The sequence below is a fragment of the Juglans microcarpa x Juglans regia genome, chromosome 7S (genome assembly GCF_004785595.1).
Source record: "Juglans microcarpa x Juglans regia isolate MS1-56 chromosome 7S, Jm3101_v1.0, whole genome shotgun sequence".
In the NCBI taxonomy this organism is placed as follows: Eukaryota; Viridiplantae; Streptophyta; class Magnoliopsida; order Fagales; family Juglandaceae; genus Juglans; species Juglans microcarpa x Juglans regia.
Window position 1 is genome coordinate 17,652,537 of NC_054607.1, and position 25,762 is coordinate 17,678,298.

General features: G+C 33.4%; 1 protein-coding gene and 1 non-coding gene across 2 annotated transcripts; both read right to left on the reverse strand.

Moving 5' to 3' along the window:
* Positions 1-6,818: 6,818 nt before the first annotated feature.
* On the reverse strand, positions 6,819-6,900 carry TRNAS-GCU. The gene has a single exon. It is a non-coding gene; the product is annotated as a tRNA-Ser (tRNA).
* A 5,988-nt stretch (positions 6,901-12,888) lies between these two features.
* On the reverse strand, positions 12,889-16,490 carry LOC121241162 (UDP-D-apiose/UDP-D-xylose synthase 2-like). Its single transcript, XM_041138814.1, has 9 exons — positions 16,031-16,490; positions 15,813-15,905; positions 15,537-15,644; positions 14,351-14,465; positions 14,127-14,260; positions 13,942-14,043; positions 13,766-13,858; positions 13,513-13,648; positions 12,889-13,420 (listed from the first exon to the last, which is right to left on the reverse strand). The coding sequence occupies exons 1-9, from the start codon at positions 16,301-16,303 to the stop codon at positions 13,308-13,310; spliced, it is 1,167 nt and encodes a 388-aa protein (XP_040994748.1). The 5' UTR covers positions 16,304-16,490; the 3' UTR covers positions 12,889-13,307.
* Between the last annotated feature and the right edge of the window lie 9,272 nt (positions 16,491-25,762).

The window sequence follows — 25,762 nt, forward strand, 5'->3', positions numbered from 1 at the left end:
AAATTTAAAAAGAGAAAAGCTTCCAGCTAGATGGGTGTAAAAATTATTTTCACACTAGCCAATCAAATCGCGACACGTAGACTTCTCAAACTCCAGCCTCCTACACCCGGCAACACCAAATCGTTCTCTCCCTCTCCCCCTCTCAAACACGCTACTCTTCTCTCTATTCTCAAACTCCATCCCTTTCGTTCTCTCCCTCTCCCTGTTCATGCCGTGACTCAATGAGTAGTGATTATTTGCTCGATGAGTGGAGAAAGAAGGAAGAAAGGGAGCGTAGAGTTCCGATGTTTTCAACAACTGTTCATGCCATGACTTGAAGTTGACGTCCTCTCTCTCGCCTCGCACTCAACGCGTTTGTAGTAGCTTTTTATTTACCAAGCTCTCGTCTTTCTTCAAGCGCAAACCCACCCAGTTCTGCACTTTCTTCTCACTACAACACTTTTATTAGCTCTCTCTGCAGCTTCTTCATTTCTTTCTTTTCCAAAACTTGAAACTCACAACGAATCAATCGTTCTCTTAGACTATAAGTGGGAAATTTTTTTATGGGTCTTAATAGATATGTGGATATATATGCTTTATGAAGTGGAATAATGACGTCGATCCAACGGGCTTTATTGTCATATGAAGGAATGGAATTTGAGAACAGAGAAGAACGAGTAGCGTGTTTGAGAGGGGAGAGAGAGAGCATGCTCTGGTGTTGTCGGGTGCAGGAGGTTGGAGTTTGAGATGCCTACGTATCGCAATTTGATTGGCTAGTATGAAAATAGTTTTTATAGCCATCCGACTAGAAGTTTTTCTCATTTAAAAAACATTAGTAGTTTAGGATGAAAATACTAATGTACAATTAGAATATTTTCGATGCAGTGAAATCATTTGCATTAGCAATTGAATATTTTTAACCTACTTTAATTCAATGCCCATTTTTGCACAAGAAAGTGGGCCTTTTATTTTTTTATTTTTTTTTCTCAACTTTAAAGCTTGTCATTTATAAACATGTAAGCACAAACTCATAAGAAAATTCTTCATCTTTAATTTTTCCATCCTCAATCACACTACTCCTTATATAGCCTATTATAAGTAATTTTGTATGTCAACCAATTAAATGAACAAACACTTAAAATATGCCACTGTGATTAGGTGCAGTTTGGATAGTGAGATAAGATGAGATGATTTTAGATGAAAGTTAAAAGTTGAATAAAATATTGTTAGAATATTATTTTTTTAATATTATTATTGTTTTGATATTTAAAAAAATTGAATTGTTTTATTATATTTTGTATGGAAATGTGGAAAAATTATAATGATAAGATAAGATGAAATACTTTCACTATTCAAAAGGGACATAAACATGAAAAAAATCAAATATGAATAATAAATGGGTCCTAAATCCCAAAGATAAAAACTAAGGCCCATTTGGATTGTGAGATGAGATGAGATAATTTTAGATGAAAGTTGAAAGTTGAATAAAATATTGTTAGAATATTATTTTGTAATATTATTATTGTTTTGATATTTGAAAAAGTTAAATTATTTATTATATTTTATGTGGGACTTAGAAAAGTTGTAGTGATGAGATGAAACTGTTTCTAGGCATGGTTTGGATAGAAATATGTTTCTATCTCATCTCATCTCATTATCCAAACACTACAAACATAAATATTTTTTAATTTCAAATCTTAACTTTTCATCTAATAATTACCTAATGATTATAAATTTTTTAAACTTTAAAACAAAACATAAAAAACAATTCAACTTTTTCAAATCTTAAAATAAAAATTATATTAAAAAAATTATATTCTAATAATATTTTAACTTTTTAATATATTTATTTAATTTTTTCTCCCTTATTTTTCAAAATTTTATAAAATATTTTAACTCAAACAATTTTTAACTCATTTCACATTAATTCAAATATTTAATTATTATTTATAAACTATCTTAACTCGTATCATTTCAACTCATTATCCAAATCAAGTACTCAAAAAAGGACAAATCAGGAGAAGTTCACGTCGTTGCTTTTTCTTCCACACGTATACACCGAACCGTGGAAAAATTTAAGAGACCAATGCTTCATTATTTATTTTTTCAGCACCTACCCTTTCCTGGTGGAAGGATTATGAATAAAAACAAAAAGAAGAGCTCTAAATTATATTAGTTTCGTTTACCTCTTTTTGGTCGAAGGATAGACGCTGTACATGATGGCAACAGACCCGATGTGCGTGTTTGTTTGATGAAGTGCAAGGTGGTGGGTGTTGCTGTTGGAGTGGATGATAGTTGTGGAGGAGGTGGGCCTCTGTCTAGTGCCCATTGAAGGCGACCCCGTAGATGCTAGGAGCTGACATTGCTAACACTTATTTCCTTACTACGTAACCACCCTACTTATTATTATAAAATCTATTAAAATTATTTTTAAAAAATAAACATCTAAATGTTTTTTTTTTGTTTTTTTTATATATTAGGTAGACTTCCAAAAGAATTTTCACTTTTATATATTTGTAGCATGAGATTCCATTGGTAAGATCATATTAAAACCGAAAAAGGTTTAAAAAAAAAAGAGCATGGCAAAGATGGCCAAAACAGAGAGAGAGAGGAGCATGATCTATCACCCTCTTTTAATAGATGTATATGTCATGTGTATATGTCATAAAATTTTGCTATTCATTATTTTACACACTATATATATATATATATATATTTGTTTTATTCATGCTGAACTAATTGAATTTTTCTACTTATCATCCATATACCACACATTTAGTAAAGGAAAAAAAATTAAAAATTAAATAATCATCTAAGTCACCACTTTTTTCTTACAAGTATAACGCCAATTTATAACAATAAATTCACTCTTTCTCAAATTATTCATAGTCAACATCTTATCAAGAGATATTGTTCAACCCAAAAAAAGCAACTTTGGGTTGTATTGGAATACGAGGAGAAACTAAAATAGAAAGCCATTCACAAGAGCACATAGACTAGTGAAAAAAGTTGTCAGGTACTTGACCATGCTATTGCAAAGTTATGATACAAAATATTGGAATATGAGGAAAAAAGGGAAAGACGTACCCCAAAAAACAGCACGTTGCACAAGAGGAGGCACGGGTATGTGCTCTTCTGATTTCTTTATACTCCTGATAAAATAAAAAATAAAAAATAAAAATAAAAATAAAAATTAAGGTGGGTTTGAAACCGAGACATTCACAAAATGTAGGTAAAGGATAGTGAGATAACAGCCTACAAATATTCATTGTAATATTATGAACTTATATAAAAATAAAATATCGTGGACTACTTAAATCAGATATTTTTTTTTAGTACCAGGTGTCCAGAACAATGTCCTAACTAATCCTGGAGTACACAGGCCCTTGGTAAAGAGCTTTCCACAAGTGCATATCGAATAATTCAAGGAGAAAATCTTTCAATCCAATGATCCCTAAAGATTGTTTACAAATAATGAGATTTGAACCTTAGACGTAAGAGAAGCATATCTTAAGCCCAAGGCCTTTATCACCTTGAGCCAAACCCTAAGGATTTAAACCAAGTACCTTAATGGAACATAGGATATAAAAATTCATGGAGCAACATGTCATGTTGCCAGACAAACTGTATGGATGAGACTTTTATCTTGGAAAATTATGTCAACAAAGGAAGCTCTATGATATTCGCTTTTGTAATTTCTTTTTTTTTTTTTAATAAATACTACTTTTCTAATTTCTACCATAGATTATTATAGTTTGAAAGTGTAAAGAAAATACAAGATACCAGAAGGTATTTGACTAGGTCCGCTATACATCCCCAAATATGAACAAGTCACGTCCTTAAGTACGTGTATGTGTACATTGTCTTTCTTTGTCTTTGTCTTTGTCTTTTTATTTTTTTTTTTCAGTATAACCCCCATGACAAATAAATAAAAGTCAAAACGGAAAGTAAACAAATTTGAAACTAGTTTTTGTTTATATAATCTAAAAGAATTAGATATTAATGCTCTCGGGCCAATTTAAGTCACAGATTATTTCTCGTCGTCTCTTTTTTTGGCTTGAGATAGAGAGAGACAGTCTAGTCAATTTAGGATGTAATTTGAAATAATAACGTAAAACATTAGGAGTGAGAAGAAAAGGCCCAATCAAAGAGAGCTCAGTCTTAAGCGCTAAGGGGTTGGCTCAAGTGGTGAAAGTTTTGGTCTTGGAGTATCACTCCCTTCAAAATTCAAGGTTCAACATCTCATGAGTGCAAGTAATCTTTTAGAACCATACTCCTTAATAAAAAGTCAATAATTTAACCAGTTCCGTATAGAAAAACTTTTGAGAGTGCGGCGTACAGGACTAGGATTTATTTTACAAGAGTGGGCTCAAGTGGTGAAAGCTTGGGTCTTGGAGTATCACTCCCTTCAAAGTCCAATGTTCAACATCTCATGAATACAAACAATCTTTTGAGACCATACTCCCTGGTAAAAGTCAGCGATTGAACCAGTTCCGTATAGAGAAATTTTTGAAGATGCGGTGCACAGGATTGAGATTTATTTTGCAAGAGTGAGTCTAAAGAGTCCTGTCTTAGAGAGGTTTCGACATAAAAAAATAATAAATAAATAAAAAAGCTCAGTCTTATGTCACATAATTCTTTTTTTTCACGAGTATTCTCATGTCACAAACTTTAGACTATACTGTAGTAGCTTTCTATTTAGTAATCGTATCTCTCCCATAAACTCCACACTTTAGCTCACCAAGTCTACCTGGGATGGGGGTACCTGCAAGTTCTTTTTCAGCCACACTACCACCATTCCTTCCTTTTAAGAAATTCTCCAGCTGTCAATCATCCAAATCTTTTGCACCACACCTTTCATCTAGAAAGAAAAACCCAGATAGTTGCACTTTATATCTAAACGTCCACCGATCTAGTATAGAAATTTTCTAGCACTAGGCAGCAAGGAGTATATGGCAAAGTACAAAAGTAACCATACATAACATGCAAGTCCAGAATGATAACTGCAGAATTTAACTTAGATGGATCCTACAAACAAAATGAAAAACTTCACAATGCCAGTAAGCTGCAACACAACCAGCTAGGAAAGAGCAGCACAAGCATGTTGTATGTGCCCAAATAAACTTTTCGATGGGGATGGCTACCCAAAATGAACATAAAGTGGGAACAAACCAACCAAAGCAACGTCCACAACCATACCAACTAAAAGATCCTCAGTATACAACATAAACTCTGACCAAAAATCATTGCCTCTTTTCTGAACCTCTGCAAAGGTTGCACAACAGGAATCTATGACTATCTGCATACCACCAAATTAACCATAAGATTTTCTATTACAGTAGAATAAGAAACTTGGTAACAACTCCTATGATATGTTCTGATCAAGCTGAAGCACACACTGACAAACCAATTAACCACTGGTATGCAGACGCCACTAAAAGGGAACCAGACCCAACTGACTGGCTAATGTTTTAATGTGGATTAATCCAAGTAATGATTATCGAGTTCTACTGGCTCTTTTTTAAAACAAAAAAAAGGCCACTCAAAACAAGCCCTGTAATATCGACTCGTTCAAGCTGAAGTCAACACTAGTAACCATACATTCACCCGTGAAGTGCGTAAGCGTCGTGTAATCGTTTTACAAAAGAGTTTAATTTATTATTAAAAAATTATTTTTTTATGTAGATCTCATATTTATTCATTTTTTTCAAAGTGACTGTGCAATACTTATACACCCACGACGACAACTATCATTTCTCAATGATTATTTAGTTCGACTGACTTGTGTCATTGATTCAAAAAGACAAACACAAAGCAAACCTCTGTTCCAAGTACCAACCTTAAAAAGAAAAGAAGGATCAGCCAGCATTTGGTTTGAAGCATTAGAGCAAATACATAATCAAAAAGCCCAGTGGCCAGCAAGACCCCTGGAAAATGAAATGCCAAAAGAATGAACAAAAACCAAATATTAGATCGTTTCTAAGTAAAGATCGTTTCTAAGAGAAACAGGAGATGAAGGGAAGCTCGGTCCACGGTGGGAAGGGCCCTACATAATAACCACTACCAACCGTCCAAGATCATACTGACTCAAAGATAGCGAGGGACGAGAGTTGCAGCATCTATGGAACGCCGAGCAGCTAAAAAGTTCTATCCTTAGAAAGTTTATCTCTTATCAGGAGAGTATCATTAGGAGGCTGAGTCAATTGAGCTTTAAATAGGAAAAATTAAAAAAACACTCCATTATACATTTTTTGTTTTCTGCATTCAGTCTGCCAATTTTTATCAGCAACCAAACAGAGCCTTAATCAAACTCCCAAACTTTTGTTTCAATTGCACACGCACCTGCAAATCCAGGTTCCGCTGAAGAAGCAGTTGCCGAAGCCGAATCCCCAACGGTCTTGGCGGCATCCAACATATCAGGAGGAAGCTCAGCCCCTCGAGCCTCCGTCTCCTTCATAATCTCCTCGAGCCTCAATATAGGCCCGAACTCCTCCTCCTCTCTATCACCACCGCCCTCCTCTTTCCCATCACCACCATTTCCAAAAAAATCTCCCCCATCAATATCTTCCGCGTAACTACTCTTCAAAACTATGAATTCCTCTTTCAAATCACCATTCCGTCCATCTCCAGAACCGGCGACAGCAACTTAACGAACTCCGACCAGACGCATCGGAGACTGAACACGTGGCTCTTGACGTTGTCGTCTATACAAAGCGACCAACTTTGGCGGATGATTCACGGACTCCGAAAACGGATTTTCCGCAAGCATCGAGGGAGCTGAAGACGGTACTTCCTTCCAATTCGTTAAAAAAGAGAGAAAAGAATTTTTAGTAAAAGCTCGTCGCCTGAGAGATTCGAACTCTCGCGGGGAAACCCCATGTACTTAGCAGGCACACGCCTTAACCACTCGGCCAAAGCGACGGTTTTGGTAGTCACTCTTTGCTTAAATTTAATTTAACAAAGTCAAGATAACTACAGAAATTAATTTATATACATTTTACGAGTTAACGTATGGAACCCACGTTGAGCCCAAATTTCGGATTGATTCAATATCTCATCTTCAATGGCAAAGCATCACTACGCCAAGGAACATTAGCGGACGGTTTGGATACAAAAATCTCATACATCATCTTATCTAATTATTATATTTTTAAAAATTTTTTTTATACAAAATACAATAAATAATTCTATTTTTTAAATCTCAAAACAAAAATAATATTTTAATAATATTTTATTTAATTTTTAAATTTCATCTCAGAGCATTGGCAATGGCCTAGTCATTGTCAAGTTCAAATTTTAACTAAAATTTGAAGTTTTGGCTTTACGTTTGAAGAAGTTAAGCCACGTTGGACTAATCATTCTAAAGTCAAAATAATAATATAATATTATATATTTTAACAATTTTTTTATATCTTACAAATACATTTCATATATTAATTAATAATATAATTTTTACTGTCCAAACAAATTATTTAATGTGAAGAAGAAATGAAGAGAAAGTGAATACTTTTTAATAAAATATTCTTTTGATTGGTAAATAGTAACTCACCAAATATGGCTTTGGTTTTTTATTTACTATATAGCTCATAACTTGACTTGAAGTGATTTGGTTAGTCTAAAGCAGCTGATTTTGAGAAAATTTAGTCAAAATTTAGACTTAACTGACATTTGGCTAGTCCAGTGCTCTTATCTCAATTTACTATCCAAACCTAATCTAATTCTTTTATGATTCACTATGTTAACGCAGTACTACCTATCAACCATTAAATCTATTTTTATACTTCGAAATAACAAATTCAAAGGTTAATTAGTAATATTACATTAAGATAACGAGATAAGAATAAGGTATATAATATTTCCTTCACAAATATATATATATATATATATATATATATCGGTTGACGGTTGAGATATCTTCATTTTTTTTTATTTAACAAAATCTATTTTCACAGATTCTGAGTTTTCACTCCACTTTGAGGAGGAGGAGGAGGAGGCGGAGGAGGAGGAGGAGGAAAAAAAAAAAAAAAACCGGTGGTTCTTGTTTGACCTGATACCCATGCTCTCTCAAGGCCTGAAATTAAAGGAGTGTAGGTATAACCCAAAGTCATAAAAAGGTTATTAAAAACAATTCATACCTAAACTCATATTCACATAAAACTTGATTAAGCTTCTAACTTTCTATTCTTTATAACCTCTCTCTCTCTCTCTCTAATTAGACCTTAGTTGTTATTTGACATGTTAAAATGCTTTGGTAATGTATTTAAATATCATCCTGATCCCCTATGCATTCGTCTCTGTTCCAGCTATTTGGATTAAAAAGGTTAGAATCAGATCAATGAGGTTGGCACATGGAGTTTCGTAGGAGAGCTACACTGCAAAAAAAAAAAAATCATGTCTCTGCAGCATGCAGATCATTTTACATCAATATGTTGCTCTTTTAAATTCACTAAATATGTTATGAGAGGACTTTCCAAGGGTTAGCTTATTTAGATAAAGAGGATTATCCATCCGATTCAATCTCAAGTTTTTATGGATGTTTTAAAACATATTTAAGTTTTTGGCTTTGTTTCACTCAATCACTATACTTTGGTTCTTTGAAATTATGATAAGTCTGTAATCGGGCTCCTAAACAAATCCGAGTTAAATCCAGATTTCATCCTGCTGTAAAAGAATAATATTAAATATCTCTAAACGTGGCAACAAAAAAACATTAAAGAAAAGAATTATATATATATATATATATAATAACTAAGTCCAGCACTCAAGCTAATTACAGTTTCTATAAAATTTATTTTTGGATTAACAGGTTTGAAAAGCCCACTTGAGATTCGACGAGTAATTTTGAAATAGTCTACAGGTCCAAAAATTTATTAAAATTTATTTTAACATAGTATAAATTTTATAAACTTAATAATTAGGTTAAAATTTTTTAATGGACTAAATGAGAATTTAACCGAAAAATTTATCCAACAAATTGTATTATTTTTAGAGTTTGAGTCGAGACCATTAACTCATGAAAAGGACCAAATCACGTACGCCCAAGACCCAAGCCCGTGAGAACAAGTCCAGACTCCACGCCATGCACGTCTCCCTCCCACTGCATTCGTGGCAACAATCTGTATATATATATATATATATTCACGTACAATTAGGATGTACATTTTTTTTCCAAACTAGGGTTGCCCGCACATAGTTTTCAAGCAATTAACCAAACACTAGGACACCACCACCTTAACACGCCCCCTGCTCAGCTATCGTGAACCCTGACCACCACATTGCCGGCTAGAGACCCCACAGCGCAGCCCATGCACGCACCAATTGCCCTCTAGTCCACGCTCTAGGAGTAGATTATCCACTGCCATCAGTTCCTTCGCGTCCAAATGCCAACCCTTGGCCCGCCTGGCCGTGACCACCAAACCACAGACCACCAAGCCGCCGTCCAACTCCAGTTGCGCGTCCTCACCATCGCGGAAGCCCAACCCCGTGTGCGTCCACCACTCGAAACCACCCTGCCTAAACCTCACCGCCAACCTTCTCCCACAAGTGGAGCCACCATTGGTCATCACGCAAAAGCCTCTGTTTTCACCACACCAAAACAGAGCAGCCCCAATCTTCTAGCTCTCGACCTTGTTAGGTGCCACCAGCCACGGCATGGTGAAGTCTAGTGACGCCAACTAGCCACCCTTTCGTCACCCACGTGCCACTCCGGTAAGCCGACGCCCGATTTCTTTCTCCCCCCCAGTGTCTTCTCCATTTCTCTCATCACTTTCTCACACACTCTCTCTCTCTCTCCCCGCCATAACAGTTTTCTCTCTCTCCCTCCCACAGTGATCTACTGCCGCTCCAATCACCTTGTCACCGCTTCATTGTTGCTCTCAGTGGGTCTATAACACGGTCTTTCTCTCAGTATATGTAGTTGATCAAGAACTTGTTCCTAGTATTTGACTTTTACCCACATGTTATAAACTTTTTACAAGATTGCCCTTAAAAACCCTTAGCTATCTTGTAAAGGTTGGAATATTTTTTCTAGTGTATCGAGCAAGATGACGTGATATTTTTTATTGGCTAAACTCTTATGGACTTTTTGTTGTAGACGGGCGTATTCAAATTTAACTTGAGTTTTAATGGACTTAAATTAGTTATTTCCGAAACTATGTTTAAGTTGGACTCATTTTACTTCATGTCAGTCTAGAAACTTTATTTTATAACTAAATTAGAGTTAAAAGTATTAGTCAGAAAAATTAAGTGGTATCGATGAAATTGGAAAGTGATGGTATTTTAGAATTACGGAAATTTTAGATTTTTTTAAGGAAAAGTATGTTATTTTAGTATTTCGGAGTTAAATATAAAAATACCTGTTTAATTAAGAATTTTAATAAGTTATATGTCTATTTTATAGGTGACGATTGATCTTCGTTTGGCACAGTCGTGAGAAAAATTCAAAGAAGTTAAAAGGTCGAGGTAAGTGGGGTTCCTATGCTAAACTTTGCATAAAATAAATGAATTGAGGTTGGTTTTGAAAAATATGAATGTTTTGTTATGAAAAGAAATTTGAAACAATCTTAGTTATTTATTCTGCATTACACATGAAATTTGTATAAAAGAGAAAAATACTTTTATTATGACTGGTGTATACATGAGCTATTTTTTATATTGTTTCTGAACTGTGCAAAAAGAGCAAATAGGAAAATTTACACATGATTATGTGAAGATGCTCTAAATCTATTTTCATTATGAAGATGATATGATTCTGTCCAATACTTTATTTTGATAAGATGTGACATGACATTCTGATTATGTATATGGTTCTATTTCTGCTTTTCTATAACCTTATCACGATTGTACAACTATGGCCTCTGTTCTGGTTGGTATCAACTTTTATATTTTTGGTGTAATCACTTTGAAATTAAAGTGATTTTCTACATAGTCTTTCCTGTGTGCACAATCGAAGTTCTGAGAATGATAAGGGGAAGATTTCATATTTTGTCTCTGCTCAGTTGGCCGTTGGGGTTTGCACAATCTTACCATAGAGATCAAACATGAAATTCTGTTTAGATACGATGTTTCAATTTTGTTATGCCAAAAGGGTTTTGAATAACACTATTTTTGAATTTTTGCTCTGATATTTTTGATAATATATTATGATTCTACATTCTGAAACTAAAAATATTTTGTTCTGCATTCTGAATTTTGTAAATACTCATGTTTACATACTAATATATATTTTATGTTTACTGAGTTAACTTTCTTTTTAGACACCTGATTTCAATGAAAAATAACAGAATATATAAGCTTAAGGTTGTAAGTAATTCGGTCCAAACTGGCAAAACCAACCAGACCGGATCAAATTATGGACCGGTCGGTCTCGGTCCCAAAATATGTGGACCGATGACATTCAGTCCAAACCTGTGTATTTTTCAGATAATTTTGATGGTTCAACTGAAAATCAAGAGTATGATGTATTAACAAGATTTGATGATTGTAGAGGAATAAGTGTCGAATAGTACAAATAATTATTGGAGAGTCCATTTTAGTAGATTTATTAATTTATGTTATTTTGAGACATGGATATTGCTAGTCTTTATGGAGATTTTCGTTTGTTATGTTGAGATATTTATTTGGTGTCCTTGTGGAGAAACATATATATATATATATATTTATGTTGAACAAATAAATTAATATTTTATGGAATCTTTTTAAGTCTTTTTATGAAGTCTTTGTAGTATTTAAGTGTATTATTGGAGATGATGAAAGGTGACATGAGCTAATTCCATGGACCTCCGACCGGAGTGTTACAATATGTCAATATCTCTACCATGTGATGAACACAATGACATTTGTTTAAATCGTTGTTTTGCTTTTGATAGTGATAGACTGCAACCATTCCCGTAAATGGAGTAAATAAATTAGTAATGTTTTATACAATTCTAGGATATAACACACTAATTTTGATAAAAAATAACATCAACTATTATAAAAAAATAAATGCTTTATACCATACACAGCCACATAATCAACACATGATTTGTTATTTTTGTAATTCTATTTAAACATACACATATTTAAACAATAAGATACGAATATAAAAATGACAAACTATATATTGATTAGGTAGAAGTGTGGTATAAATATTCTATATAGAATTTCTTTTAAATAATTCTTTTATGTAGATCTTAAATTTACCTACTTTTTTCATAAAGAATTTGCAAGATTTGCACACTCTATAAAACTGTAAATATTATTTCTTTAAAATATATTGATTGATGGTTACTACTCATTATGAGGCCACGTTCTCTAAAATTGTAATCGAGATCTCGTCTACTTGATCTGATGAAACTGATTGATTGTTACAATTCCCATATTCTATTGTTTGGCAAAAACTCAATATGTATGGTCAAGGTGATTTCCAGTCGACTACCCATCCAAACTCAATAGTCCCAAAGAAAAGAAAAACAGATTCTCACGAACCAGCTGCAATTTTTTTTTTTTTAATTATTATGTCAGGGAATCTCTTCAAGGTAGGGCCCTTTGAACCCACCGTGTAGAGTAAAACCTGGTCCGTATACCTCACCCTCGAAAGTTTCTCTACACAGAACCAATTAAATCATTGGCTTTTCATCAAAAGATATGGCCCCAAAAGATTATTTGCACCCATGAGGTGTTGAACCTTAGACTTTAAAGGAAGTGATACTCCCAAGACCAAGGTCTTCAGCACTTGGGTCAATCCCTTGGGGTTACAATGATTAGAATTGATAAAGCTGGGCTATTCACGACCTAAACTATCTTCACCACTCATGCACGTCATCAAGAATATGCAACCGAGGGTAATTTCACTTCAATTAATAAGCACATCAAACATGGTTATACGGCTACTACTGAGATTAATTTTGGACTAAAAGACAACCAAAATAAGTAATTGCATGAAATTAATAAACAATAAATTAAGAAACATGAGCTGGAGATCGTCAAACAGAATAATACAACAGACTGGGAGTGACAAGTTATAGGAACGATAAGCATACCCACAGCTCTCCAGCTTTCCTTTAACAACGGACCCCAACATCTAGTAGCCAAGCTTTACTGACCAATTACAGTGGTATAACAAGAATTTATAACAGAATCTAAGTTCTTCTCGAAATATCCAAAACACATTCCTGAGCTACTTCAGCTATACTGACAATGGAAAGACAAAAAAAAAATGTAGTGCATATGCGAATCAACCATTAACATATATTATAAGATGGACTTCGAAAGAATGGTAACACCTGCTAATCGGCAGCAACATAAGCAAGATCCACTTCTTAAGTGCCACCATACACCATTTTGATTTAGTTGGCAGCTGGTTTTGCAATGGCCTGCTTAACAGCCTCAGCATACGTCCTATGTTGATAAGTGAGTGTTGATTCAAGCAAGTCCCACAGAGATGTCTTTGGGTTCCAACCTGACAATCATAATCCATAACTTCCATCACAATGCTCCTAAATCTCAAGGAATTTTATAAAAAAGTAAAAAGGAACAGAAAATAATCATTACCAAGTTGCCTATTGATTATGGTCATGTCGGGAATTCTCTTATCACTATCATCATATCCCACCCCATAAAATTCTTGGGAGCTCACATCAACAGTAGGTACTTCCAGAGAAGGTTCCCCACTTACCTTTGAATAGACCTGTATATTGCACGAACATCAACTTTTAAAAATCTCGCCCAAGAAAAGCGTAAAAATTCATTAATGCATTTTCATTAGACCACAATTCGTATATATGCATAAAAAACAACCCTTCACCTGAATCATCATTTCAGCAAGCTGCCTAACTGTAACTTCATTGTTAGGGTTGCCCACATTAAAAATATGGCCATTGGCTCTAGCTGGATTTTCCTGAAAGAAAAAAGGATTACACCACTCAGCTACCTCTTTTGCATGCCAAACATAAATTTTAAAATAAAGTATATTGCACTTACAATCATCAGCAAAACAGCTTCAATTGCATCCTTTATATAAACAAAAGTTCTCTGGGATTGGCCACCATCAACAAGCTTGAGTGGCTCATGACGCAGGAGATTCTGTAACAGGAAGGACGTGCTTACAAAAAAATAATAGGGAGAGAGACAGAGAGAGTGGCAAAATACAACAGAAATTATCATACATTACTAAAGCATGCCAAAACCCTTGGAACGCCCTCACTTGGACCATCAATGCCGGGTATGAAATCCATTCTGGGTCCAATCCAGTTAAAGGGTCTCACAATTGAGAACTCCATACCATTCTCAGCACCCTCGGCTGTAATAAATAAGACAAAAAAAAAAGTCAGAAATGCACATTACATGTACCAATTAAAAACCAGCCAGGTCAATGGAAAAGATAGCTTACCATAAATTAGCCTCTCAATCAATTGTTTTGCACATGCATAGGACCATCTCTGTTTCTCAATAGAACCAAAAATGCATGGGGAGGCATCTTCTTTAAGAACATAATATTCAGGATCCTACAGCAGATAGGAGAAAATGACTTGGCTAATTGCAGACAAGCTAAATAAGAAACAACAATGACTTACCCAAAGAAATTCAATACATTCTCATCAATCTCTTAGATGCATTAATTTTTTCTGAAAAAAAGGTGAAGCAAAAGGGGATTATTCGTTCAAGATATGTGTGTGGTACTTATTTTGAAATGTTAGTCTGTTCCAACCAAAAATGCCAGTGTATCTATCAAGCAATTGCAATTTGCAACAGATTCGAGTAATGCTAGACTGATGGTGCTCTTTCCAAATTCCCTTTTAATGGAAGATACAAAAAACACTTGAGTGATAGTTGCTCTGCTTTGTTCCACACCCAACCCCTTTCTTTTCCTACTCTACAACCCATAAAATCAAAAGATGGCCTTTATTCAAATTTTTAGTAAACAACTCTCAACAATAAAAAGACAACAAAAGCAACACTAGAGAAAATGTAACATTACTCTGCACAACTCCGTTGATCAATACACATTCAAAGCGAATGGTATAAATCCACAAAAGTCAGAGGCACTAGGACCACGGTGAAATATTCAACAGAAAATGAATTGAAATTCATCATGTAAAGAAGATAGCTAGGTAAAAGAGATCTGTAGAAATTCTATGGTTTCTATACCAATAGCATAGTCCTGCGTTTGTACAAACAATATTCATTACAGCATATATTTAATGGATAGCAAGACATGCAGGGACAAAGACCTTCAACCACCACCGCTGCAGCAAAACTCTACAGAGTCATAGGCAACCATTTTAATTGCTAATATCAATATCATTGTCCAAAATTTCGTTAATCGACGACTCCTACACAGATTTTTTGAAATCTTGATAAACATTGGAATATAGACATCCAAATGTGATGCCCTCGACATATTATACTTCACAACCAATGCTAACGACAAACTATCTGAATTACTTAAACAAATTTATCATATATAAGTTTGCAAGAAAATTACAGATCTGTATTTTATCCTCGAAATGCCACCAAGCAATTAAGTTTAAAAGAAAATTCAGAGCAATAAATAAATAAAGAAAACGAAGGCTTACCTGACGAAGAGGGCTATCTTTAGGAAGAAAGCTCCCAATCGTTTTCCCATACACCTCACAAGTAGAGAAGTGAATGAGACGTTTGCCATTCTCCGAGCAGTACTTAACCTAGTCAAATCACACACATCGCCTTCAATCAAATTCCACCACAATAACGACCAAATATCCCAAAAAGAAATACGATACCAATGATAATCAGTTCCAATTGAATCGGGAAAAGAAGGCAGAGAACCCCGCCGGGAACACGAGCATTCCCATATCTCAACTGACGCTTACCACGGGGAGCGCATCGATGAAATTGCTGTAAATCGTGTCGAGCGGGCGCGTGTTGTAGTCTGCCGGAGTGCAAATCGCCGCCAGATTAATTGTCTGCAACAATGCGAACAAAAATTTCAAGAAAATAAAAGTCAGGAAAGACGAAACGAAACAATACCAAAAGAAATGGGATCGGATTCTAGAGAGAGTGTATGAAGGGAGAGAACGGAATGGAGGACCAGATCTGCCATCTTGATGAGGCCTTCGAGGCGGGAGTCGTGCTTGATGTTGAGGCGGTGGAACTGGATGCGATCGGACCATGGATGGGAGCCAGCGGGCTCGAGAAGGTGCTTGATCTTGTCGTTGTAGACGTCGACGGCCAGCACGGTGTGCGGAGTCTCAGCCATCAGCTTCTCGCAAAGGTGGGAGCCAATGAAGCCTCCAGCACCGATCATGCATATCGTCATCCCCTTTATCGGATTTCCGTCCAGATCTACCCTCGCCGAAGCCATTTCCAAGATCAGTCACAGTCACTCTCTGAGCAGCAGTCCGGGGGATGAAATCAACGTGAGGGGGAATAACTATACCTGGTTAAGGTGATGGGAATTATGTGGTTCAGGGAGGGAACCGCAAACTGCAGAAAAAGGGGTCTGCGGACTGAGTATGCTTTTCCCGTTTCATTTATTTATTTTTTAAAGGAAAAGAGGAGGAAAAGCGAGGGAGGAGATCTTTCCGCGCGTGTATGTGACCCCTCTCAGCTTAGCCACTCTCGTTTGTTGCTTCGTTTCCGATACGCGCCATACAGGGTGGCCACGTGGTGTCATGATCATTATGTAATTATTATAGCTGCTTAACTTACTATTATCATTTTTTATGGCAAAATATAAAATGAAAAATGATATTTGCGCACTAACGGAAAATGAGACGGTGCGTTTCGCATAAATCCAACACATTCGGATTGCAATTCTATCTCTTACAGGTCTCGCACAAACCCACCGTTTGGATTGCAGTTCATCTCCTCCAAAGTTTCTCCTCCATCTCACTCTCCTCATCTCCGAAGCTTGCCCAGATTTTGCACAAATGAGACGGAATGAATCCCCTTGGCTAGGAGTTCTCTCCTCAAATATGTTAAACCCAATTAATATGCTTTGGTTGGAGAAAAGCGCCAACCTATTTGATCTGTTATTTTATTTCGCTTATTGAATATCTAGAAGTCCAGTACTTCTTAATTTCCTCAGCTGTTCTTCCTGGGATCCTTCTCGCAATCAGATTGAACATCCTTATGATAAGCATTTCCTCGTCTTCGGAGAACTCTAGCTTGGATTCTTCACTTGTTTCCTCTGGAATAAAGAAACCCATGAAAGATCATTTAGAGAAACTTAGTAGGAACTTCCTACTCTAAGGACATGCAAAGGAACTGAAAAAAAAAAAAAAAATAGAGAGAGAGAGAGATGGAGAGAGAGCATAGAAAGTAATTATGAACAAAGGGGTACGTACCTGATCTAGAGTGGGCAAAAATTTCATTAGATCTTTTGGGTATTCTTTACCATCAGGTGATTCGAAGTCACATTAATTAGTTTTTGTTTATCTTTAGTGTTGCTATTGGTCCCCGTCCATGCATTGTTATACAATTAGTAACTGTTAGCAGAACATTTTGATAAGATTTCTGTTACTCTTTAACTAAATAAGAAGTAAATAAATTTCTATTATTCCGAATTCTTTTTATTGATTTTCTTTGTCTTTCTCCTCTCATTTTGCTTAAACTCTTAGAAATGATGTTTTGTTAGATTACCTTCTCTAATATGCCCCAACACAATAACCAAGCTTTTCTTTCAAGTTTGTTTTGTAGAGAGTAAATAATTAAGTTGGATATCTTTCTATTCTTTATACCTCAAATTCTAACTTCAACTAAAAAATCAACCATTTTTTGGTATGTTTAAATTGAATAGTGTATTCCATTAAAATCTCTCTAATCCTCAGATAAGCCGTCCATAAGAACATGCATCTTAAATATGATAAAGTTATAATGCCTTATAGCAAGATGTATAGTATTCCTCTATGCTAAGTAAATATTTCTTATTTAGGTTAAGCATATGATGTCTTTGTATGGACATATATGGAATAAGTGGAGACATCTTATCTTTGACAAGTTGAACTTAATGTTTGTGTACTAATCTCTTGCTTGGTTTATACAGTTACAATCTTCTTAAGTCGAAGACATCAAGCAAGATTATGATACTGGTAAAGATGACATCAGTATGCTAACTTTCAAAGTTGATTTTGACCGGGCTGAGAAATTGGAGTAGGCTGTCAAAGCCCACTGTAGTCGAGAACTAGTGTTTTATAAACATTGAGACAGACTTGGCCTTATTTTAGACATGTGAAGACATTTTAATGCTATTGAACGATCATGAAAGCGGCTCTTTTAGGAGAAAGGAGGACACTCCATTTCTATAAACCAATTGGATGGTTAGATTTGTGTTTATTATTATTGAGATTGTAACTTTAATATTATTACAATATGTTTATGGTTGTATTGTTTGGATTGTAACTTTGGACTTGTGCTAATATTTGGTATTGTTAGGATTTTTATTTTTATTTTTTATTGTTTGGATTGTACAATTGGATTTTAATTTGGTTTTGTGTTTTTATTGTTTAGATTGTAATTTGTAATATTGGTTTATATGTTAAAATATGAAAAGTATTGATATTGGTCATCAGGAATTATTTTTATATTTTTAGGAGATATTATGATTTTAATTTTGATATAAAATTATGTTAATTGGATCAAATGGATTATTCAAGTCAATTTAACCCATTAACATAAAACAGGTTGAAACATGTTGAAATGGGTCATGTCATGTCAATTTATTTTATAGATAATTAATAATAGGTCAAAACGTGTCATGTTGTGTCAATCTGTTATTTTAATGAGTTGTATTAGGATTTGAAATTCTGATACGTTTAGTTTAACGAGTCATGTTCGTGTTAACCCATATAATATAATATGTATATCTTGATACGATACGAACACGATCCGTTAACATGATTTGTCACTCTTACTTGAAATGTATTACATGACATTTGTAAACGAAAATCATAATATTTAGATTTGAAAGTAATATTGCAAAATAGAGAGAATAATTAAGAGCAATAATAGCAATGTTAATTTGGTCGCGTGAGAAGCAAACTTAACCCCAGGCGACGTTTGTACATAACTTTGATTTAAATAAATAATTAAATTAGCTGCAATAATCTATGAATGATTGAGTTTCGTCGCTTGATGATATCAGCAAGTGAGGACGGGTAATATTTGTAGGACCACCATGTGATGCGAGCAACCTTTGCACCAATGAGCTGTATACCTTGGTGCTCACGTGGTTCATATTTTGATTGTGCTTTTATAATAAGTTTAAAGACTCAAATAAGATGAAAATTTTATAAATAATAATAAAATAATTTGTGAATAATAGTAATATATTTTTAGTTAACTTGTGTTTAAAAAGTGAGGTGATTTCATATATTTTATGAATAATTGTAAAAAAAGTATTGAAAAAATAATAATAAAATATTGAATAATAGTGAATAATAGTAAAAATAAATTAAAAATAAAGATAAAATAATGAATAGTAGTATTCAAACAGATCATTTTGTTTTATGGGATTTTGGAAAATGAGAGAAAGCGTTGAATAAAAAATATTATAAAATTAAAATATTGTTAGAATATAATTTTTTAATATAATTTTTGTTTGGATATTTGAAAAAGTTAAATTGTTTTTAATTTTTTGTTTGAAAGTTTGAAAAAATTGTAATGATTAGTTTAAAAGTATTTGTGTTTGAGTAATGTTTAGGAAGTAGATGAGATGGAATGAGATGAAAATTTTAAAATGAAAACTTTTTAAAAAAAAGTCCTAAGTCTTGGGAGTTGCTATAGTGACCGCATAAATTTTATAAAAATAAATTTATAAATTTATATAATTTGATATGATGTGTTATATATATATTATAATAAGAATAATTTTATAATCTAAATTATTATGTTAAGTCATGTTAATTTTGTAATAAGTTAAGATGATGGAGTAAATTTTATAAGCCCACCTAAAATAAGTTTAGATTCAGAGATGAGATGAGATAGTGTTAGATAGAATATGAAAATTGAATAAAATATTGTTAGAATATTATTTTTTAATATTATTATTATTTTAGAATTTGAAAAAGTTGATTTGAGATTGAAAAAAATTAAACTGTTTATTATATTTCATGTCAGAATTTGAGAAAGTTATAATGATGTGATTAGAAAAAATGAAACATTTTTTGAATCCAAACATGACCAGATGTTAAGATGAGTTTAAATGTACTTATGGAAAGCTGTAAAAGGTTGTGGGTCTCGTATGTAAAGAGATGTTGAGTTGAAAAATGTTATGAATCCCACATGTAAAAAGATTTTGAGTTGAGTGATATTTTGTGATTTGAAAATTGAATATTTGGATGTTAGATTTAATTTAAAATTAGATTGAATTGAATTAATCTTAGTATCTTCAGATGGGGCCTAAATTTAGTGAATTTTTGAGAAATTTGTTAGATATATTATTTATTGGATTTTGTGAAAAAAGAGAGATTTTGAATTAAAAGTTTGTATAAAATATGTTTTATATTGGGGCTTATAAAAATGGATGGTAGAGTTGAAAATTATTTAAATGTAATTTTTTATCAGATGCTTTTATTTTGATTAATACAAAATATGTTTTGATTTTTGTGTTTTAGTAATATTAGGAAAAATACAAATAATTAAATCTACATCTTTTTATCCATTTAAACTTTCGAGACAAGTGATGATTTTACATAGTGTCAGAATAAAAGTTTTCAATTCTAACCTTAACTCTACACTCTATTCTATTTAATTAAATATTTTACGTTAGTTAAATATTTTACGTATAGGACACACTCATTGAGGGAGAGTGTTAAGATAAATTTAAATAATTAAATCTACCTCTTACTATCATATTAAATTTTTAGAACAAGTAATAATTTTACATATAATAATCGGATGAAAAGTAGAAATCCCGAGCAAGTTCGTTAAAACTAGCAAACCATAAATGCCTATTCTAGATTTATTCAAGTTTTTTAAAAAGAGTATTCAGAATTTATATATTTTAAGACTGTATATATTATTTCTTTTAGGTAAATATATAGTAAAATATTGAGCCAGCCAAAATCTCATCCTTCATTATTTTATATGAGAGTGTTGGATGCACATCTTTATCCTAATTCCACGGTCGTTTTGTTAACGTCTAGATTAGGATAAGGGGCATATGAGCACCAAGCAAATTCTCTCCAAGTACCTCTATTATTTTGGGTATTCATTTGTGTCATGGAATAGGATAAGATCAGAGCACGTGTGATTCATGTGCTCGCAAATGGGGTTTTGACCAATTAATGAGTTATTTGAATTTGATCTGAAATTCCATGAGTGCCACAGACTTCACTCTCAAACCCACGTGCTTCTTTGTAGTCATGTATGTACTAGCATGTTCACGGCCGCGGCGGGGTGGTGGGTTGGGCTCACACTGAATGGCTGGCGAGAAAAGGAGCACCGACAATACCATAACATCGATGATCAAACCTGCCTTAGCGCGTGAGAAAAATATTATTTTATGAATTATGTTAGAACAGTTATAAATGGTACAAATATCACGTATTTTTTTAAAAAATAATGAAATTTATTATTAAATAATTAATTTTATTTATTTAAATTTAAATTTATTTAATTTTTTAAAAATAATACACAATACTTGTTCAGTCTATAATTATAAATATTATTTCTCTTATTTTATTTTTTTCTCATGTACACTTCCACAACCGAGAGAGTTAGGATATATTTGAGAAATAAGATGAGATGAGAATTTTGTACATAATAGTAAGATAGTTTGTAAATAGAAGTGAGATAAAATATTATTTAATAAAAATATTATAAAGTTAAAATATTGTTAGATTATAGCTTTTTATTATTATTTTTGTTTGTGGATTTAAAAAGGTTAAATTTTTTTTATTTTTTGTTTAAAAGTTTAAAAAACTTGTAATGATTAATTTAAAAATATTTATATTTAAATAATATTTAAAAATGAGTTGTAATGAAATGAAAATTTTGTAATAAAAACTTTTTCAACTGTTTGTGCCTATCGTTTAAAAGGAGAAAGGTTATAATGAAAGGAGAAAGGTTTTAATAAAAGAATAGATTAAATTTATAATTGATGTGTTTAGAGATACTAATTGTAAATTTATTTTTATTATAAAATAGATTTAATGTATTATATGAAGTCATGTCAATTTATAAGTTTAATTTTTTGAGATCTTTTTGTAACTGTAATACTTATATAACAAAAATAATTGCCAGAGCATTAGGATGTTCAAATCTCATATATTATTTTAAAAAAATAAATATAAAATTTATATAAAAAATTAATTTTTAATGGTAGATTCCAATTTTTATGAATGAAAGTTTTTAGACTTACACACTCAAAGTATGACTATATCATTACTCTTTATATAATAAAAACTATAACTATCGATAAAATATAATTTTTAGTACATTTAAATTCTTGAATTTTTTTAAATGAGCTTTTAATTCAATAAAATTTTAATTTAATAAAATTCAGTAAATTAAAATAAATATTTTTTATTAAATAAGTAGAACTTATAAAAAATTAATTTGGTGATCCTTTATACAACCAATCATTTATATAATCATATTTTTTAAAAAATTATTTTTAATATAATGATGATACTTTTATAAATTATTTTATAAAAATATATTTAATTAAAAGTGTGATTGTATAAATACTTTTTTTAATAACTCATAGCACGGACAATTCACTTAAAAAAAAAAAATTAACTAAGCTAAGACCGAATCCTAACTATACCATAGCTCATAGAGTAATTGACTCAACTTTCCTAAAAATAATCAAACTAAAACAAATTAAATATTCGATATTTTTTTTTAAAAGTGAAACTCTCATCATTCGTTTATCAAAAAACTTATATTCATCACTGGATATATTATGAAATGTCCTCATATCAAACATGACATCATAAACTAAAATAATGCATTTGGAACTCCACTAGTACATTGGTTTAGTCTTCACTATTGTTAATACTCTCTACAGACAAACGTCTAAGACACAATACTTTTTGTCTAAATAGAGATTCAACTTCACCTTTCATAGAAGGAACTAACTCAATCTCTACGGACAAAAGTCTGAGAGACGAACTTTTATTTATTTATAATTAATAATAAGGAAATCAAAATGGAAAGCTATAAGATAGATATAAAAAAGGACGGAGTACAGTTTAGACCAACTCTGGTAAATTTTAGAATCTGTGACAATGCGTGAAGCCAACACGCTTGTCTTTTTTTAGTCACAAAAGTCAGATTTGAAAGATCTGGTGGTGACGAGTTTGGTGATTTGGCGCGTGTGGCGAGAAGAGCAGCCATAAGAGGTGGCGCGTGAAGACCACGTGCAGATGTGGGTGGTGCTTCAGAACCACGCACAGTGATTTTCGCAAAATTGCCACTTTTCTCTAAATGATTAGTGTCTTGGGAGTCTGCTTGTGCCACGTGTCTCAGGAGTTGCTAGAAAGTAGTAGATTTTTCTTTTTCAGCCTTAAAGGAAGCAAAATAAAATTAAGCAAAAAGAACTATCTTGATAGATAAGGTGGGTGGATGGAGGAATGAGGGAAATGAGAGGGAGAAGGAGGAGGAAACCGAGGCCTCCTCTTCCTCCTGCGAAAATCAGATCTGGGGCTTTTGATTTTTTACGAAAAAAAGAGTTAATGATATTTAGTTGAGTTTCAGTGAGATAAATCGATCGATTATTTGCAAACAACAACCGATACTTGACTCAATTAGAGCCATAATCCCAACAATATTATCTATTTTAGTTATTAAAAGCACATTCTTTATCTTAACTTAATTTCTCAACACATACTGCTCTAAAGGTTCTCTAGTTTTTCCTTAAATATTATTTCTTTATTATTTTCTTTCCATCATCGTAGTTTCAAAACTTCTTGCAGCATTTAACTAATTTAAAATTACTCGATAGTCAATGCCAAGCGCTTGTCTTTGCTTACACATCTAGCCGGCAAAGAAAGACGCAAGGTCTAGGTATTTCTTTATCATAATTACGATCAAAATATTTATTTATGGTTAGTTATTTTTTCCGAAAATATATCTATTCACATAACATGAAATAGTCATTTTTGCCACAATTAACTTTGTCATAAATATTTATTTTTCTTGTAGTGATATATCATTAAAGAACCTAACCTCTAAAATTTATATATCTCAAACTCTAACCCTATATCCTTCCTCTTGCATGAGAAACATAAATGAGGAGTGATATAGACGGGATTTATGGGGTAAGCATAGAATTTTTATTGTTCACTGCAATGTTGACCTATATATAATAGGTTGATATATATATATATATATATATATATATGAAAACACATGAACAAGAATTTGTAACATTATATGCTCTTAGCAATCGGCCAATTTTTATGCTACCATAAAATAAATTATTACTTCTCTCTCGTCCACTGCGAGTAGAGGTTTTTTCCTGCTTCACATGCAGGGGTCCCTACGAGTGTACTGCTACGGATTATGGCTGATGAATTGGAAGACTTGTATGGTAGGATGTATTTGACAGAATTTGAAGAATAAGTCGTCGTCGTTGATGCAGAGGTGGTTCGAGACATTGTTCTGCGGGGTGAGAAGTGTTTGATATTATAATTGTTGATGTTGAAACACTAAAAGCAGATATTGCGTAGGGTTTGGCATCCTATGAATTCGATTCGAATTTAGGATTTGGATTCAAAGTTCTTAATTGCAGAATTTGAGGATGTGAGCAATAAGGAGAGAGGGTCATCAGGGATGATCCCTGGACTTTTGACAAACACTTGGTCTTAGTTAAAAACTTTGATGTTCTCAACAAACACAAACGTTGCAGTTAATTGAAGTTTCGTTTTGGATGCAAATTCATGACTTGCCTCTAATGGCTCGAAGTGAATCCGTGGGAAGATTGATTGGAAGTGCTCTGGGTACAGTTGAAGAGGTTAATCTACTTGATGGGGAGATTGCTTGGGGCGAATTTCTACGTGTTTGAGTTTGTCTGAATATTACAAAGCCTTTGTTAAGGGGGAAGAAGCTATGCATTGGTTCTAGTGTCTCTTAATGGGTGCGATTCTCGTATGAGAGATTACCCGATTTTTGTTACTTTTGTGGGAGAATTGGTCATTCTCAAAGAGACTGTGAACAACGAGGACAGTTTGATGAGAAACAGGGTCCTCTTCCCTATGGTCAATGGATGCGTGGCGTTGGTCGTGGTGGAAAACTAGCTGAAGCATTAGGCTGTTGTCAGCCGTTTACAAAGGGGGATGTTTAGACAGGTGAGCATAGTAATGCATGGAAGGTGGGGGAGATAGCTGTGGCATCAACAGTTCCTAACATTGCGGACGTTTAAAAAAATTCTATCAATGCTAGTTATTCAGATGAGAAGAGGAGTTGTGAAAGAGTGGGAGTTAAAGATGTTGAACAATTGAGTAAGGAAGGTGGTGGTTTGCTCCTTTCACACATGCACGTTTATGAGAAGTTGAATGAACCGTTGAAAGGGATGGAAGGAAGCTTGGTGGGGCGTGTTAATGAGGGAAATGTAGTGGGCTGTGCTAGTTAAGGGAATGTAGCGAGCTGAGTGAAGCATGCCGAGAAAAGGAAGACTTTCTCATCTTCACAAGAAGGCGTGTCTCTAGAGGGGAAGAGGCAAAAACAAGGGGCTCTCAAGGATAATGATGGGGCACAACTTCATGAGGTACAAATTGAGCTATCAGTAGAGGCTACGGTCCAGTCCTGTCAACAACCATGAAAAACTTTTACGTGATTTGATCACGAAGGAAGTTGGTGTTTTTTCAGGAGACCA